At 39.3% G+C, this 19473-nt stretch overlaps 1 protein-coding gene across 8 annotated transcripts in view; it reads right to left on the bottom strand.

Annotated features, from left to right (window-relative positions):
• BTRC (beta-transducin repeat containing E3 ubiquitin protein ligase) overlaps positions 1-19228 on the bottom strand; it is a 184773-nt gene extending 165545 nt beyond the window's left edge. For 2 of the 8 annotated variants that reach the window (XM_025992411.2, XM_025992422.2), the window contains exon 1: positions 19032-19217. In XM_025992411.2, coding sequence (XP_025848196.1) covers positions 19032-19079 — 48 coding nt within the window. In that variant the 5' untranslated portion in view covers positions 19080-19217. Of the gene's footprint in view, positions 1-1958; positions 1996-18624; positions 18861-19031 lie in introns of those variants that run through there. The other 6 variants (XM_072739825.1, XM_072739823.1, XM_025992389.2 and 3 more) reach the window with 6 other exon arrangements.
• Positions 19229-19473: the final 245 nt, after the last annotated feature.

The raw sequence follows: 19473 nt of genomic DNA, 5'->3' as shown, positions 1-19473 counted from the left end.
CTGGAAACTGCTTCAAAGTGGACTATATTTTCCCAGGAAAATAAGTTATAATCAGGAAGCTATTTCCTAACTGAGGACTTGGTAACAAAGAAAGTACTCACATGCCTACTAACATCAAAACAAAGAGTCAGTAACTGTAAACTTCTACAGTCATTAAAAATAAGGAAATTACAGGGCAGCCCGGGTGGCCTCAGCAGTTTAGTGCCACCTTCAGCCCAGGGCGTGATCCTGTAGACCCAGGATCAAGTCCCACGTCGGGCTCCCCGCAAGAAGCCTGTTTCTCCCTCTGCCTGTGTCTCTGCCTCTCTCTCTGCGTCTCTCATGAATAAATAAAGTACTTTTTTAAAAAATTAAAAAATAAGGAAATTACATTACAGCTTCAAGAAATAGAGTAACATACCAATGATCAGCAAGCATTTGTCCAAAGTGTAAAAAAACCCGTAACTCTTCCATATTTAGTCATGAAACAAATTTGACCACAGGCTAATAATCAACTAAAATAAACACTAAACATTTAATTAGCAGTACTTGGTTTGCTTCTTAAAATACAGACTGCTGCTTGAGATGATTTATAAAGAAAAGAGAAGAAGCAGGAGAGGGTCAAATATTATTACTCAAGGGAATATCCTCCTTTCCTTTATCTAAGTTATTTTCCTGAATAAGCAAGTTATTAAAAATCATACCACTGACCTATGCTACCAGAATTAGGAAATCGGTGAATGTTGATCATGACAAGTGTTTCTCACTTATTTTGCTTTATTTTAAAAATTATAGGTTGACCAGATATTTTTATTTTTCATTTGCTTATCTCCTCAGTTTAATAAAATCTACAAGTGTTTTATAGAAGACCTAAGGCCACCAGAAAAAAAAAATACTCTCTGATTTTGTCACAGGGCTTACTTGAGACTTTATAGATTTCACAGTATCTCACTCTTAATTAATTAAGAACCACGAAGATTTATTAGCACAAGCTCCTTTTTAAAACAATTACAGAGGGGCGCCTGGGTGGCTCAGTTGGTTAAGTGTCTGCCTTTGGCTAAGGTCATAATCCCAGGGTCCTGGGATCGAGTCCCGCATCCAGCTCCCTGCTCAGTTTGCCTCTCCCTATGCCCTTCCCCGCAGCTCATGATCTCTGTCTCTCTCAAATAAATAAAAATCTTAATAAATAAATATTCACAGAATATCTTTCATAGAATGCTAAATGTAAGGCATATTCTGATGACCATTCTTCTGAATCTTCTGATGGGGACTATCTTTTGTATTTGATCCCAACAGATAAAATCATCAAGAACTGAGGCATTCATTAGGGAAATGCAAATTAAAACCGCAATAAGGGGCAGCCCCAGTGGCTCAGCTGTTGGGCACCGCCTTCGGCCCAGGGCATGATCCTGGAGACCTGGGATCGAGTCCCAGGTCGGGCTCCCTGCATGGAGCCTGCTTCTCCCTCTGCCTGTGTCTCTGCCTCTCTCTCTCTCTCTCTCTCTCTCTCTCTCTGCCTCTCATGAATAAATAAATAAAATCTTTAAAAAAATAAAAATAAAAATAAATAAAACCGCAATAAGATACTACTATACATCTATTCAAATGGCTAAAATAAAAAATAGTGAGCAACCATAACTTTCATACTTTGCTGCAGAAATACAAAACGGTACAGCCACAGATGAAATAGGGGAAGGGGGTTAGGTACAATCTTCCAGTTATAAAATAAATAAAGCAAAGGGATGTAATGTACAGCAATAGGGAATATAGTCACTTAAACTATAACAACTTTGTATTGTGACGGACTGCAATTAGATTTATTGTGGTGACATTGTAATTTATGTAAATATCAAATCACTACATTGTACACCTGAAACTAATATAATTTGTATGTCAATTATTCTTCAATTTAATAAAAATGGTATAGTCACTCTTGAAAATAGTGTGGCAGTTTCTTATAAAGTTAAACATATGCTTACCATATGATCCAGCAACTCCACTCCTGGGTTATTTACCCTACAGAAATAAAAATTTACATCACACAAAACCTATACACAAGTATATAGAGCAGCTCTATTTATAGTCACCAAAAACCAGAAACACCTCACATGTCCTTCAACAGGTAAATGTATAAACAAAATGTGATACAATCCATCCAATGGATTCTACTAAACAATTCTACTAAACAATAAAAAGGAACAGGAAATACGCAGCAACTTGAACAAATCTATCTCAAGGGCATTGTGCTCAGTGAAAGAAGAGCAAAAGATTACATATTGTATGATTTCATTTATATAACATTCTCAAAAAGTTAAAACTAAAATAAGGGAGAACAAATCAGCTCCTACAAGTTAGACACGGGGTGGGGGAAATATAGTACAAGGGAGTTCGGGGAGGGGTAACGAACTGTTCTTTAACCTGATCGTGGTAGTAGTTACATATAATTACATCTATTAAAATTCTGAGACCTATAGACTAAAAAACCCTCAATTTTACTGGATGTTAATAAAAAGTTTGAACTTGCAACAGCAAGCATAAATAAATGTACATGTAAAAAGTAAAATGGAATAAGGGTGGAATACCTATTCAATAAACCTTGAAAGTCTGTGTAAACTATTCTATGTTAGAGATTTGTTGTAAAAGTACCACCACCACCACCACCATATCCTTATGGCCTAGAAAGCACCATCACATTTACCTCATTTAATTGTATCAAATTATGTCTTCTATTTTAAAGATGCTGTGGGGGATGTAATGATGATCCAAGTGATAGAGATAAAAAGACATTTTCAGGGCAGCCAGGGCGCTGCCTTCAGCCCAGGGCGTGATCCTGGAGACCTGGGATCAAGTCCCACATCAGGCTTCCTGCATGGAGCCTGCTTCTCCCTCTGCCTGTGTCTCTGCCTCTCTCTCTCTCTCTGTGTGTGTGTGTGTGTGTGTGTGTGTGTGTGTGTGTGTGTCATGAATAAATACATAAAATCTTAAAAAAAAAAAAAAAAGACAGAATTTCTAACTGACCAGACAATCTGTGCCTGTGTGACTGTCACTTGCGGTCAGGTTGAGGCCCTTGCTTAAAAGAACTCCAGACTATGTAACTGTAACAGAGACTAATCTTTCCTCATAAATTTCCCTCCATTTAGTTATGCCTTGTTGCTATAAGCAACACTTCACTGATTCCTCAAACTTTTTCCTTCACTCCTTGACATTACTTCTCCTTAAGAGGTCTATAAAGCAACTGGTGTGGGCCACCCGGGTGGCTCAGTTGGTTAAGCATCTGACTCTTGATTTTAGCTTAGGTCATGATCTCAGGGTGGTGAGATCAAGCTCCAAGACAGGATCCCTGATCAGCCAGGGGTCTGCTGGAGATTCTGTGTTTCCCTCTCCTTCTGCCCCTCCTCAAACTCATGCTCTCTCTCTAATAAATAAATCCTTAAAAACAAATAACTGGTGAGGTTGTCTGTTGTCTTTTATTCTCAAATATATGATACGGTCATAAAATATTAACAATAAAAGTAACATCAGAACTATCCACAGTATTTTCACAGCATGATGAGGGACTACCAGTTGTACTGTGATGTAATTTTAACATACCTAGAATGTCCATATTTTGGGATGTTGCTATTGTTCTACTAGATATACATCTTGTAAATGGCATACCTTATTTTTCTGGCCCCACAGGTCACCAATTTCTCCAACTGCAAACACTTAGCCCTCAGAATAAATTCTTTTTAGAAAGCTACTACTAATCCCTTAGAATTCGAAGAGATTCCAAGCCTCTGCAATGAAGTTTGTGTCACTCTGCTTTCACTCTTTTTTCCCCAGCACTACTGAGATATAACTGGCATATACAATTGTGCAAGTTTAAGGTGTACAATATGTTTATTTAATACACTTATATATTGTATTATAAAATGATCACCATCTGCCTTCACTTTTTTTTTTTTCAGGTTTGCCTTCACTCTTCATTTCAGTTAGCTCAGCTCCTTCCTGCTATGTTCCCCAGGTACAAGGCTTCACTTTTTACATTGGTTCTAGCCACAATATACCCCCACTCCCTCTTTGCTGGTACACTGGCCAGGACACAGTGGACTAGACATTTTGTCAAACCTAATCTGAGAAATATCTGTATCAGAAACACTGAGATGCTTGTTAAACATGCAGATTCTTGGGATGCCTGGGTGGCTCAGGGGTTGAGCATCTGCCTTTGGCTCAGGGCATGATCCTGGGGTCCAGGATCGAGTCCCACGTCAGGCTCCTTGCAGGGAGCCTGCTTCTCCCTCTTCCTGTGTCTCTACCTCTCTCTGTCTCTCTCATGAGTAAATAAATAAAAACCTTAAAAAAAAATGCAGATTCTTGAGACCTACCAAATTAAATGGAGGGAGAGGGGCTGAGAATCTGCACTATATTTTAACATGTTTTCCAAATAATTTACAATAGTAAAGTATAGGACAACTGTAGTGGGCACTAATGATTACAGGTTGAATGAATAAATGAACTGAATGAATGAATTCTTTAGTTCCTTGCTGAGTCTTCCAGTTTGATTTTTGATCCCAAACTTTAATCAGGGTCCTTGCTACCTGTTTTCAGTACTTACTGATGCTGTCTGCCTATCTGGATCTCCCCAGAATATCTGCACCCAGACTCCTTGTCACTATTCTCCCCCTGAAAGAATATCTTGCCCTTGCAAAACTTCCCTGAGTCCACAAATCCGGTTGAGTTGCCAATAAATGCCATATTCCATCTGCCTAGCTAAATTTCCTCCCCTTAACTCCTAGCCACATCCAAGCACTTAGCCTATCTCAGCTAGCATGAAAAGCCTCTGTAGCTTTGTGCTTCCTTATCTGGCTAATCTTGATAAAACAGTGTTCCCAATACAAGATAGTGACATGAAATTACTCAAAAACCAAATACAATGCTTAGAAGAATCCTGATCTATCACATATGAAGTGGAGCTGAGTGGTCCTGAGAACGTCAACTTGGCTCACTCTCTAAGTGGATAATCTTTCTCTTTTAACCTGTTATTACAGATACTTTTATATACACAGTAAAGTATAGAAGAGTACATAATGAATTCCCATCAGCCAGCTTTCCACCTTCCAAATCCCAAGGCAAATCTCAAATATTATATCCATATGCCCATTTTTATCTATATGAATATATCTTAAATTTAGTCTCCTTGTTAAAATTAGGGACTATTCCAATATCTTTATCCACCAAATATTCATTTTTCCCTATGCTATGACAACCTTCTCTTTAGGTAATTGCCCCCAAAAGTCTGATGCCTTTTTTTACTCTTTATTTCTCCTATTCCACTCCAGGCAAACCTGATTCATTCTATCTCAAGAATATTCCTTAAATATCTTTCCTTCTTTCATACTTACCGCCCTGGCTCAAGCCCAGATGGCTTCTCGCCTGGACTATTACACAGCCTTTAAGTGGCCTCTCTGCCTCTGTCTATTCCATCCTCCCTAGTTCAATCCACTCTAAGTGAAACCACTACAGTGGTCTTTAATCTTTGCTGTTATTGCCCTCAACAGGAATCAGATTCAGATGAAAATTATAGATCTTTCAGAAAAAAGTACTTGCATGTATCTGTATCTTGAATGGGAACCATGGACCTCAGATTAAAAACCTTTGCACTATCAGCAACAAATAGAGTATTAAAATGTAAAAACATCATCTAGGGGCAGCCCCAGTGGCGCAGCAGTTTAGTGCCTCCTGCAGCCTGGGGCGTGATCCTGGAGACCCTGGATCGAGTCCCACGTCAGGCTCTCTGCATGGAGCCTGCTTCTCCCTCTGCCTGTGTCTCTGCCTCTCATTCTCTCTCTGTGTCTCTATGAATAAATAAATAAAATCTTTAAAAAAAATCATCTAAACAAACAAACAAAAGAAACCAACATCTAAAAAACCAAATACCTAGGAATAAAACAAAAATGTACAAAGACCTCTACACAGAAATTAAAGATCCTAATAAATGGAAAGATATACCATTTCATGGCTACACCATTTTCTAATTGTAGAACTCAATAGTGTTATGATCTTAATACTTACCCAAACTCAGAGATTCAATGCAATGCCAATAAAAATCAGAGCAGTATGCTTCATGAACAGTGACAAAGCGGATTCCAATATATATAGAAATACAAAGGGCCGAGAATAGCTAATGCAATCTTAAGGGGGGTGGGGAGCTAAAGGACATAGACTATCAGATATCAAGAACTGGTATAAAAATATAGTAATTAAGAAAGTATGATACTGGCACAAGAATAAACAGAACAATGGAACAGAAATGAGTCCTAGAACTGTCCCATGGATATATATAGACAGGTGGTACATGGCAAAAGTGACCCTACAATGGATAAGAGAAAGAATAATCCTTTCAATAAATGACATTGGATCAACTGGATTTAAAAAACAAAAACTGAATTCTGTCCTCTACCTCACACCAGACATTAATTCTAGATGGACTATAGATCGAAATGCAAAAGGTAAAAACAGTAAGGCTTGTCAGGGTCTTAAGATATTTAAAGACTCATGTTCATAGTATTATTCACAACTGCCAAAAGGCAGAAGGATCCCAAGTATCTGGCAAGAGATTAATGGACAAACAAAATGTGATGTTTAAATATAACAGAATATTATTCAGCCTTAAAAAGTAAGGAAATTCTGACACATGCTACAACGTGGATAAACCCTGAGGACATTATGTTAAGAAAAGCCATTCACAAAAAGACAAATACTATATGGTTCCACTTAGATAAGATATAAGTAGCCAAATAACCAAATTCATAGAAACAAAGTAGAATGGTGATTGTCAGGGGCTGGGGGGAGAGGGAAGTGGAAAATTGTTGTTTAACAGGTACAGAGTTTGAGTTTTGCAAGATAAAAAACATGTATTCAGTTTAGTTAGGGCCAAGCAAAACAGGTGTTTACACAAGATGGGGTGGTAGAAACAGCAGTGATCTACTGCAGCCAGTCAGCGCCCTAGCAGGATAAAAAGGATGTCCATACAGGAATATGGCAACCTTGGCAGTCATGCATAGGATGCTGGAATCCAAATGAACTGAGAAGAGCAACATAGTGCAGGCCAAAAGATCCTGAAGTGAAAAAAGATGTTCAAACGGGAGCAGGGGCAGCAGCCTGATATGGGATTTTGGAGCCTGAATAAGGTGAGGATGGCATCCACGTAGTAGATGTCAGGAATAGCAGCAACAGGACTGGTCACATCCAGGAAAACTGGTTAATAAAATATGTTGATGATAATGAAAATCAAGTTAATGTCAGAAAAGGGAGTTATAATTATGGAAAGGGAATTAGTAAACGAACCCTGTGGCATTAGACTAGAACTGGAGTTATCAGTGCACACTCATGGTTTTAAAGAAATATCTAGATAAAATTAAAATAGTGATATAAATGCATGTGTACATGTTTACACATACATATATTCCCTACCTCTATCCAGCAAGAGGACCTGGGAACAGTGACACCCCAATAACAATGAGCACACCTAAGACCCAGATCTTGACTTCTAAATATCGTTCTCTATCCAAAAAAAATAAGGCTCCTTGGAGAAATCAGCAAATCCAGGGTTGAGGGGAAATACAAGATGAGACTTTTTAAATACAAGAATATCTTCTTATACCAGGAAGTAAGAAAATGCTCAAAGAATGACATAAAAAAGATAAAGCAGCCTTAAAGCACTGGCCAAAGAGGGAACAATTTAAGCATTAAAATAAATGACAGGATTGGATTATACTCCACCAAATAAAACAGGAATTCATAAACCCATTCTATGATAATAGATTGAAAATCTGATGAGGAACAGGATAGTGACCTGGTTTCAACGTAGCTTTCCATAAAATATGTATTACAAAAAGAAAAATGTATTTTTTTGAAAAATGTATTTTAAAAGAAGAAACTGGCAGGTGCCACCTTAATCAAGTAAACAAACGATAACAAAAACCATGTGTCACCTGATAGGAGGCAATGAGTAAAACTACAGTATCACTTCTGTGATATTTCTGCCAAAAATACATAACCTGGATCCAATCATGAGGAAAAAAATCGATAAACCCAAATTGAGGGACCATTCTATAAAATAACTAGCCTATAATGTTCAAAAGTGCCATAGTCACAAGAGTCAAAGACTAATGAACTGTTCTACATTGAAGGAGACTAAAGAGATATGACAACTAAATTCAATATATGATTCTGGATTAGATCCTTCTGCTATACAGAACATTACTGGAACAACTGGAAAAGTTTAAATGGGGTCTGAGAGTTAGATATGTAATTGTACTATACATTAATTTCTGAATTTTGAGGGTTATATTATAGTTATGTAGAATGTCCTCATTTGTAGAAAATACATACTGAAGCATTTAGTGATGTGACAACTTACACTCAAATGATTCAGGAAAAAATACCATTTGTGTTTTACTTGAAACTCTTCTGTAATTTCGAGATCAATTCAAAAAAAAATGTTAAGAAAAAGAGAAAGGACTGCACTAGTGATTACCAAACTCTAAAAACAAAGATACTGATATTATGTATGTGTGTGTATCAACATATACACCCCAATTTAGGTGTAACTATTTTCCCTGGACAAAGACTATATATTAGTTTTCCATGGCTGCTATAACAAATTACCACATACTTAGTGGCTTAAAATAACATCAATTTATTATTTTAGGGGCAGCCCACGTGGCTCAGGCTGCCTTCAGCCCAGGGCCTGATCCTGGAGAACTGGGATCATGTCCCACATCGGGGTCCCTGCACTCTGCCTGTGTCTCTGCCTCTCTCTCTCTCTGTCTCTGTGCCTCTCATGAATAAATAAATAAACTGCAGGCGGCGCTAAACCGCCGCACCACTGGGGCTGCCCCAAATAAAATCTTTAAAAAAATATATTTTATAGTCTGTAGTTCAGAAGTCTGAAATGGTTCTCACTGAGCCAAAAAATCAAGGTTGTTGGGATTGTGTTCTCTTCTGGAAGCTCTAGCTTATCCTATCAAACTTCTAGAGGTTGCTCACATTCCTTAGCTCTCTCTTCTCTCGTCTTCAAAGCCAGTCTTCAAAGCCAGGACGGTGGATTGAATTCTCACGTGGCATCACTCTGAACTGTTGTTCTCCCTTCCTCTTACACATTTAGGGTCCCTTGTGATTAACACGGGACCCAACACATATAATCCAGGATAATGTCTCTATTTTAAAGTCAATTGATTAGCAATCCTAATTCCATCTGTTACTTTAACTCCTCATATAATTTAACATATCTTGGGATTGGTGAGGCAGGAGGTGCATACTCTGCTTACCCCAAAGAGTTTTTTTCCTTTATACTGAGATTATATCCTTGCTACTTTTGTGGCATTAGAGTGCTCTTTCTTTCTTTTATAAAGTGATGGTGCTAACTGCAATCATTCTTTTTAAACTATTGATATATAGAGAAAAAGGAAAAACAACCTGAATGAATGGTCTTACAAACAATGTGGGACTAAGGAAGGCAGACACCAAAGTATATATACTGGAAGGATTCCATTTATATGAGGCTAAATACAAATAAAAGTAAAAACTAACCTATACTTATTAGATAATGCTTACACAGAAGTGATAACTAGGTAAAATTTTAATGAGCTATGTACTTAGGATTTGTACACCTTTTTTTGTATAATATTACTTCTTTAAAAAGCTTACATACACACACAAAATACACGAGAATATGATTTTTAAATATAAGGCGGATTCAGTCCAAACTCCCCAGTCCTCAGTCTCTTTTTTTTCTTGTCTGCTATGCACTCAATGTTCAAGTCATATCTATCTACTCAACCCATGCCTGCCCATCTCTTGATTTTCTGGCCTTTACCCAAACTACCCCCTCTTCCTGGAACTGTCCCTCAAAAACAAGTCTGTCAAAACCTATCTATTCTATAAAATCCAATATGAAGCTTTCTTCTTCCACAAAGTATTCAAAGATCTCTCCAGTTAAAAACTGATTTCCAAAAAAAAAAAAAAAAGATTTCCCTTCTGACAACTTCTATAGCACTTTATGCCTCTATTTTGGCACTTATTGGTGTGCTTTAAGAAATATAAATTACAGGGATCCCTGGGTGGCTCAGCGGTGTAGCGCCTGCCTTCAGCCTGGGGCGTGATCCTGGAGTCCCAGGATCGTGTCCCGCATCAGGCTCCCTGCATGGAGCCTGCTTCTCCCTCTGCTGTGTCTCTGCCTCTCTCTCTCTGTCTCTCATGAATAAATAATAAAGTAAAATATTTAATAATAATAATAATTTTGTATCTTCATCCCCTCCTACCCCCTAACTACCTCTCTCCACATATAACACAACATTTTGCAACTCAGTTTATGTTCACATTTTTATCGAATCCCATTGCAAGCCAACTATCATTATGGCCTCATCTTCAGTTGTCAACCCACTGATTTTGCCAAGTACTATTTAAAAGGAAAATGCAGTTCTCCAGCACAATTTAGGAACATATAGTCCTAAATTTCCAATGAAAATCGTGGATACAAAAAGGAGTTTAATGGTATAAATGATCAATTAACACATACGTGGCAATTCACAGTTTAAAATGAACTGAGAGGGGGATCCCTGGGTGGCGCAGCGGTTTGGCGCCTGTCTTTGGCCCAGGGCGCGATCCTGGAGACCCGGGATCAAATCCCACGTCGGGCTCCCAGTGCATGGAGCCTGCTTCTCCCTCTGCCTTTGTCTCTGCCTCTCTCTCTCTCTCTCTCTCTCTCTCTGTCTCTCTGTGACTATCATAAATAAATTTAAAAAAAAAAAAAACTATTAAAAAAAATAATAAAAAAATAAAATGAACTGAGAAGGGGGGAAAAGAGAACCTTTTCAAGTAGGTAAGACTAACAATTGCCCATGTTCCAGTTAATAAAATGAGCTTGGCTACACTGCAGTCCATGATCAGTGCAGGTCTTCATTTGGGTACTTATTTTCTAAATATATGAACTCAGTATACTAAATTTAAATTTTTCAGATTAAAAACAATACATATTTGCTACAGAAAATGTAGAAAGCATTAAAGAATGCAGAGAAAAGAAAAATCACCTAAGTAATGTTTTTGTGTGTTTACTAGCATATTTTCAGATGCTGTTAAATATTTTGAAATATCACCCATAATCCAACAATCCATAAATAACCACATTAACAGATTAGTGTTACTGTGTTAGCTCCTGAGTACAAGGATTTGTACATCTGTGTTGCAAAAGTATTATCCACATGCTATAACTCCTGGATTTCTGCTTCCATGACTTTTCAGTGAAAGCCTGTATACCCCCCAGACGTGTAAAGATATCAGTACCGTATCTTTGCAACCGCAAATTTTGAGAGCTCTAAAACTGCTTCCAAAGGAGTTGTCAGAGCATTATGTATGACCTTGATTCAAATTCTGTTATAGTTCAAATTCTGTCACAAATGCCATTGGAATGACATCAATTTTATCCTTCCCAAGGATAGAAGAATAGCTTGTAATACTGATGAACTTTTCAGGCATCACTGTGGATTAATGTCAGTAATCTATTTTTCTCTTTATGCCTTTTTTTTATTTCATATAACATGATGCAAAGATACCTGCTATATTAAGTAATGATTCTGAAAGTATCTAACCCAGAGGTATTGTTCAGTAACCAAAGTGAGAAGTGCTAGTCAGGGCAGTACAACAATAAACAGAATGAAAGCATAATAGCTGGGATCCCTGGGTGGCACAGCGGTCTGGTGCCTGCCTTTGACCCAGGGTGCGATCCTGGAGACCCGGGATCGAATCCCACGTCGGGCTCCCAGTGCATGGAGCCTGCTTCTCCCTCTGCCTATGTCTCTGCCTCTCTCTCTCTCTCTCTATCATAAATAAATAAAATTTAAAAAAAAAAAAAAGCATAATAGCTGTCACAGTAAGCATTTCATCGTTCCTCTATAAATCAAGTATACTAGAGTATATTATAGACTGTTACTGTAGTACATTAATTATGCAAGTTACTCCCTCCCCCACACCTTCTATGGGCAGAATATACTTTCTTGCCCTTTGACTCTGGGCTTGCCCATGTGCACTTGCTTCGGTTAATGGAATACTGGTCAGTGTGACACAACCAATAACTGAAAGGTACTTTAATAATTTAATAATTGGACTTGCTCTTTTGTGTATTTGCTATAAGAGCTTTGTCTGCTAAGTCACCATTTCTTTAGTCTGAGTCCCAGAATATCATATGTAACAGTAGTCCTCAGTGAGCAGCCAAGTCCAGTTTCCCAACTAAGCCCAGTCTATACTATCCAATACTCAGCAAATCCACATATTCGTGAGAATAAATGCATATCACTGTATGCCATATTTTGTGGTTTTATTACTCAGCAAAAGCTGACTGATGCAATGATACTGTGACAACTATAAAGTCCTATTCCATTTCCTCAATAATTCAAATGATTAGAAAATCTACATGGAAGTCTGGACAGTAACTCTTCCACTCCAGCCATCAAGTGACTAGCAAACAAATATGCCATCATATTCCATTGTTTCTCTGCTCTTCAAGGATTAAATATAGTGTAAGTCAGGGTACTGGGTGAGACTGCATGGGTTTGATGTCAGGCTCCTTGCTAAAGTGTGATTTTGTACAAGTTACTTATTCTCTCCGGAATCAGTTTCCCTACCTGAAAATGGGAGTAACAACAGTACTGAATCTATTAGTGGAAGAATTAAATGAAATAATATATGCAAAGAGTTTAGGGGTGCCAGGCTGGCTCAGTCAGAAGAGCATGCTACTCTTAATCTCAGGGTCATGAGTTCAAGGCTCACACTGGGTATAGAGATTTTTTTTTAAGATTTTAAAAAAAGAATCTAGAATTTGAATAGCACATAATAAATACTAAATGATAGCTGTTAGCTATTTGTGGCTAAGTATATTAAAAAAAAAAAAAAAACATTTAAAAAGCATAACTCTCCCACTTCTACTGGTTATCCATTATTGACAGAGTCTGGTCAGGTAAGAACACAAGCTTGGAAATAAGAAGGCAGTATATCGTGAAGGGAGAGCCGAATCTCAGGAAGGAGCAAGAAAATTCCAACTCAGAAGGTTCATCTCAGCAGGAAGGAATCCTCTCCCAGCTCTGTGGCTTTTGTTCCCTTGCTTCCCATCCCCACCCTGGCCACATTATGAAGGCGATCCAAGAACTATGATGGTAGTATCCCAGGGAACAAAAATCACAGTCTTTTTTTTTTTTTAAGATTTTATTTATTTATTCACAAAAGACACACACAGAAAGAAGGCAGAGACATAGGCATAGGGAGAAGCAGGCTCCCTGCAGGGAGCCTGATGCAGGACTGGATCCTGGGGACTCCAGGATCACTCCCTGAGCCAAAGGCTGAGCCACCCAAGCGTCCCCAAAAATCACAGTCTTAAGTCAACTTTACTCTCAGTATTTACTTCACTTGTTATCTCTGAGCCTTCAAAGATAGTTGTTTTGCTCTGTCTCAGTTGGGCTTTGGAGAAAGTAAAGGGAATTATCCAGAGATTCTCAAAGTACAAGGTGAATCTTGTGGAATACTAGTCAAAATGGTAAGATCCAGTGGAACTTTCCCATATTTTTTCCATCCTCTACTTCCAACTTAAGGATGCTGGATTATTAAGCAAAGAAGCAGTTTTCTTTATAGTGACCATTAAACATTAACCATTAAACATTGAAAAATAATTCATCTTCAATGAATTATTATACACACTTAGAAAGCACTTCCTGTGCTATATTAAAATATTGCTACAAAGTAGATGGGATTTGGGGCACTTGAGTGGCTTAATCAGTTAAGCGTCTGCCTTGGGCTTAGGTCATGATCCTGGGGGCCTGGGATGGAGTCCTCCTCCCTGCTCAGCAGGGAGCCTGCTTCTCTCTCTCTCTCTCTCTCTCTCTCTCTCTTCTCTCTCTCTGTCCCTTCTCCTCCTCAAGAGTCTGCGTGCGCTCTCTCTCAAATAAATAAATCTTAAAAAAAAAAAAAAAGTAGATGGGATTTAAGATACTTCAATAGCATAGATCTCTTTTTTCATTCTTTTATATTTTAATGCATTTCCCATAAAATAATTTTTTTCTATACATGATCAAGATCTTATATATGTCCCATCTCCCTTTACCAAGGGAGAAAAAATTCCCATCCGCTTCCTTTCTTTCAGGATTTAAGCACTATACAAATAATGTAGAATAATAAGTGGTCTCTTTTATAATTTCATTTTCTAATTTAGCAATAAAAAATTTCTGACAATCATTCAAAGTAGAATTTTCTCTACATCTAATAATTTCACTTCCAATGTTATGTACAGCTATTAAAAACGTGAATTTTAAAAATTAGCACAAAGAATTATCACTAACTCCTAATTTCATACCTTAATACCTATATAAGTATCCAGAAAAGAAAGTGAAGGCTAATTTAAATTGAGAACAGGTAAGAGATACATAGAAACTCTGACACCTTAAACTAAGAACTTGTTTCAAATGTTCACCCAACCAGCTGGTAATCAATCTCACTGACTCAAAGAAAAGCCCATCAGAGTGAAAAATCTGAGTATTTATTTTAAAATGCAATTTCTTGCTTTTAGATACATACACTTCTCGAGCAAATAAGAAAAGTTACTGAATCATATTAATTCACCAAGTATTATCTCTGCAGTGACATTAAGGCAAGTCATGCAGGAGATCACGTTAGCTCCTTAAGAAGTTAACCTCAAAAAAGAGATGCTTCAAAGCTAAACCTGGTGTTGTTATTCACAAATTTGGCCTATTCCATTTGTATTTTTAGTGTGAATAACTAGAATAACATCCCTAGAAGCCAGTCTCAAAAGGGCATGGCCCCCAACAATTTCCCTGTTTATGCATGTTATTCTTCTGGTCTACAGGTAGATTATTTCCTTTCCCTCTAACTCTGGCCTGGCCTTGACTATCTTTGACCAAGAGTGACACTCTCAGACTTCCAATCCAAGGACATAAGAGAACTGGCTGAATGCCTTCTATTTCCTGTCTCTTGGAATACTCCTTAGAATCTAGGCACCAAGCTTAAGAAATCAAAAGGCCATGTGGAGAAAGGAGGCCCACCTAAAGCAGGACTGAAGGCCTTAGGATAACTAAACTCTCAGAGAGTGGTCAGCTATGTGAGTGTGGCCATTGTGAACATTCCAGCCATGCTGGCACCCCAACCAATATCAAGTGTAACAGAAAACCCATCAGTCAACCACAAATTTGAGAGAAATAATAAATTGTTTAAGCTACTAAATTGTGGGGTGGTCTATTACACTGCAAGTTACCTTTTACAGTTTCACTTATCAATTCTATTAAAAACTATTTTATATGCCCTAAAATTATTCATACAGATTTCAAATGTTTCCCCAGATTTAATATTCTGGGACTGGTTTATCCTGTTCATTTTTTTTTTAAGATTTGTATTTATTTATTCATGAGAGAGACAGAAAGAGAGGCAGAGACATAGGCAGAGGGAGAAGCAGGCTCCCTCTGAGGAGCCTAATGTGGGACTCGATCCCAGGATCTTGGGATCACGATCTGAGCCAAAAGCAGATGCTCAACCACTGAGCCATCCAGGTGCCCCCATCCTGTTCATTTTTAAAAATAAACTTCAAATTCATCCCTCAACTCATCTTTCTATCCCCCATATATATTTTTCTAATATCTGCTTATAAAATGGTACCTACATTCCCTCAATCATTTTCATTTTTCTTTTCAGATTCTCTTCCAGTTCCCATTTATCTTTTCTGGATTATAATTTCGTTGACCAAAGAAGTATTAGTTAAGAAGGTGCCTGGGTGGCTCAGGGGTTAAGTGTCTGCTCTGGCTCAGGGCGTGATCCTGGAGTCCCACGACTGAGTCCCACATCGGACTCCATGGAGCCTGCTTCTTCCTCTGCCTGTATCTCTGCCTCTCTCTCTGTCTCAGTGTCTCTCATGAATGAATGAATGAATGAATGAATGAATGAATAAATAAATAAATAAATAAATAAATAAATAAAAGAAGGTGCTTGAGGCCCTACTAAAGCTAAACTACATATTACATACCAGATATTTACATACCAGTTACTTAATGTAAACTACTGCTTTAATATCATTTGTTTCTAGGGACACCTGGGTGGCTCAGCCTGGGTGGCTCAGCAGTTGGGCTGCTGCCTTCCACTCAGGCGGTGATCTCAAGATCTGGGGTCAAATCCCACATCGGGCTCCTGCGAGGGGCCTGCTTCTCCTTTTGCCTGTGTGTCTCTTCCTCTCTCTCTGTCTCTCTCTGTGTCTCACATGAATAAATAAATCTTTAAAAAAAAATCATTTGTTTCCAGAAATTAAGCATTCTACTTCAACTATTTTTCGTAAGTATCCGAAGGTAAACTTTAAATCTAGACTATGTGTGAACCATGGTCAACTCTGAATTAGCAGTCTTGTTAATAATATTTTATTATAAAATTCCTAATCAAAGCACTATACATTAATGTTGTAATAAGCAAAATTCATGAAAGACAGTATCTTTTTATGTTGGCATTTTTAATAAATTTTACATTTCTTTAAACCACGGAAATCAGGGCATCCGAACAAAAACTGCCATTCACAATTGAAGGCAGCAGTTAAGGCCAAAACAAAGCCAAATACCATACAAAAATCTTAATTTGATTAAGAGGATCATTCCTCCATGTGTACTATGCATTAATTACTTGATGGAATCACAAATAAAACCTCTTCCTATCTCAAAACTGAGAAAAGACAGACGCATATTACAGCAGGGTAAACGGGACCAAAGGTATTTGTGACTTACTCAAATTCATAGTAAGACTGTGAGTGGAAAAATATGAAATCTCTAACTCTCCATTCTCTGCTTCAGTTATTAAGGTGTCCTTCTTAGTGACTCTCTTCCAGTTGGCCCTTTCCCAAACAGTAGCCAAAATAGCAAGCAAAGTCAAAAATAAAAGTAACTAAAATTAAAGAAAAAAACTGGTTTCTCCGTACAGAAACTGACTCAATATTTAATAATGTGTGGTGCCCTAAAAGCTGCAAACTACTACATAGCCATCTCCAGGTCCACTTTAACTCAATCAGGAGATCATTATCTATCCAAACATTAACTCACTTGTACAAAGCAGGGATCAAGTTCCAGGCTGAGGTCTAATGAGGAGTAAAGAAGATGATTTCATGTCTCTTTATGATCTATAAGTCACATTATTCCATAAATCTGACACAAGTATCAAGATTAGGACGCAGTCAACCTCTAAGTAGAAAAACAAAAATAAGCAGCTGCCAGTTTTCTGACTTACATGTAGAGGCTGGCATACAGGTTATTTAACATAGGGATTATGCAAAATAACGTAAAATATAAAGCAATTTCCTCTTATTTCTAAAGTCCAAAAAAATTTAACATTTTATAATTTCAAGAACCTTCTTCAGGCATAATGGGATTTTGTTAATGATACATTCAAACTTTAGTTAGATGTTTTTGAAAGCACTAATACAAAATAAAATTTTAGTAAATTTGACCAGTTTCTGAAGAAGTATTTTTATAAATGTGGTAGTTTAAAGCCAAATTTCAATTAAGATAGTGTCCATGTTTATTTGGATATGTTTTGGTATTTCAAGCAAAAACAAAAATAACTATCAAAGAAACGAGATTTGGAGTGACAAGTTACAATTACTTCTGAAAAAGCAAGATTCCACTGCAAATAATATCCCCAAGGCCACCTGTTAAAATAGCAGTCTATGCATTCCATCATTCTTTATCTGTAACCACAAAGACTGGTTTTACACCTAGGATATACAAGAAGCATCAGATTAAAAGCATCAAATACCAGCCTATACAAATTTGCCAAACAAGCATATCAAAAGGAAAGCATGATACAAAGTTAAAAGAACTGGGCTCCAAAGGTAGTTAAATACGCCCAAACAAATTCCAATCCAAGTTCATACTGTGCTTCAACCTAAAACTGGTAAGTAACCACCAATTCTGACATCTCCTATTTCCCACAAGTTACATCTCCCCGTTGCCTCCTGAAATTTCTCCACTGATCCCATCACTTCTTAGAAGCCTTGCGGTTGTAATCTCCATGGCCCTTCTTTTCTCAGAAAGTTGATATAGCACCAGGTCCCCACATTTTACTATCTTTACAATTTAGCACTATGTTTTGTTCTACCCTATTAGATATTAATTTTCCCCCAATCTCCTGTACCCAGGTCTTCCTGATGGATCAACCTCTTGCTCTTTATCACTGTGTCCTCGCTACAATATTTAGCTTCTCCTTTCAGAGCAGAGTATCTCTTTTTCTGACATTTGTAATTCTGGCTCACCATCAACACCCCCTTCCTTCCCTAGAGACTATTACCATAGTCCCAGGTCTCCATTCCTAGCCCTTATCCTCCTAAGTAAGACCTCTTCCTTTCCAGAGTTTGTGAACATTAGTTTGGCCAAACTGGGATTGTACCCTGAAGGCAAAGGCTATCTCCCCCTCCTCCCCACCCCCACCCCACAAAACTAAAAGTCTCTCACCTGCGCTGGCCTGATCTCCTCCACCCTTAGATCCATCTGCACCCCTCCCTGCCCGTCACACCAGGCCCCCCACCCCGTAGCTCTCCTTCCACTATCCCGCGCTCCCCTTCCCCACTCCTGAACGCACCTCCTAAGCTGGGCCTTACCCGTACCCTGACACCGAGAAGGCCCTGCCAGCACCCCCACGGCGTCTCTCCTCCGGGCTTCCTCCGCTCCTCAGTAACTGTCCCCACGCCCCTTTCCTTCCAGGGCCCCGCGCGCCGCCCAGAGCCCCCTCCCCGATTAAGCTCCCGCTGTCACTTGGCCTCTCATCCACAAGATGGCGGAGCTGTTGCCCCCACCCCCGGGTCCTCTCCGCAACCCCTCCCGCCTCCCCGGAACTCCCGTCCGGTCCCTTCAGCAGCCCCCGCCGCCAGCCTCGGCCCAGGGTCCCGCTGCCCCTTCCTCCGGCGGGCGGGCGGCCCAGGCCCGAGCCTCAGCAACGTCGCCAACGCCACCGCCTTCACCGTTCCCCGGCCTGCGCCTCCTCCTCACCATAAACTTGAGCGCTTTTTCCTGCAGCACCGCCTCGGCCGGGTCCATAATCACCGGGGGCCGCTGGGTCTGCACTCCGCCGGGGCCGCCCCCTTGGTGCCAGGCCGCAGCCAACGCAGCGCCCGGATCCGCCTCCTCTTCCTTCCCCCCCGCCCTCTCTTACCTCTCAGCCACCGGCAGGGGGCCAGGGACGACCCGCTGTTCCGTGCACATGCGTGATCCCGCTGGCTCACGGGATTTGTAGTGCCGGAGTTTCCCGCGGCAAAAAATGAGGCCTCGCAGCGAACCGCAATTCCCGCGGTTCACTGCGGCACGGTCGCGGTGGCCGAGAGCCACATCTAGACAACTCGCCATCAAATAGGGAAAATCGGCTGATGGGAATCGTAGTTTACAGCCTCTACGGATGGGAAACGGGAGGGGGCACGGGTGTCTCCGTGGTTAC

The sequence above is a fragment of the Vulpes vulpes genome, chromosome 15, assembly GCF_048418805.1.
Source record: "Vulpes vulpes isolate BD-2025 chromosome 15, VulVul3, whole genome shotgun sequence".
Taxonomy (NCBI): Eukaryota; Metazoa; Chordata; class Mammalia; order Carnivora; family Canidae; genus Vulpes; species Vulpes vulpes.
Note: the sequence above shows the minus strand (reverse complement) of the source record. Positions and strands in the feature narration are given on the sequence as shown.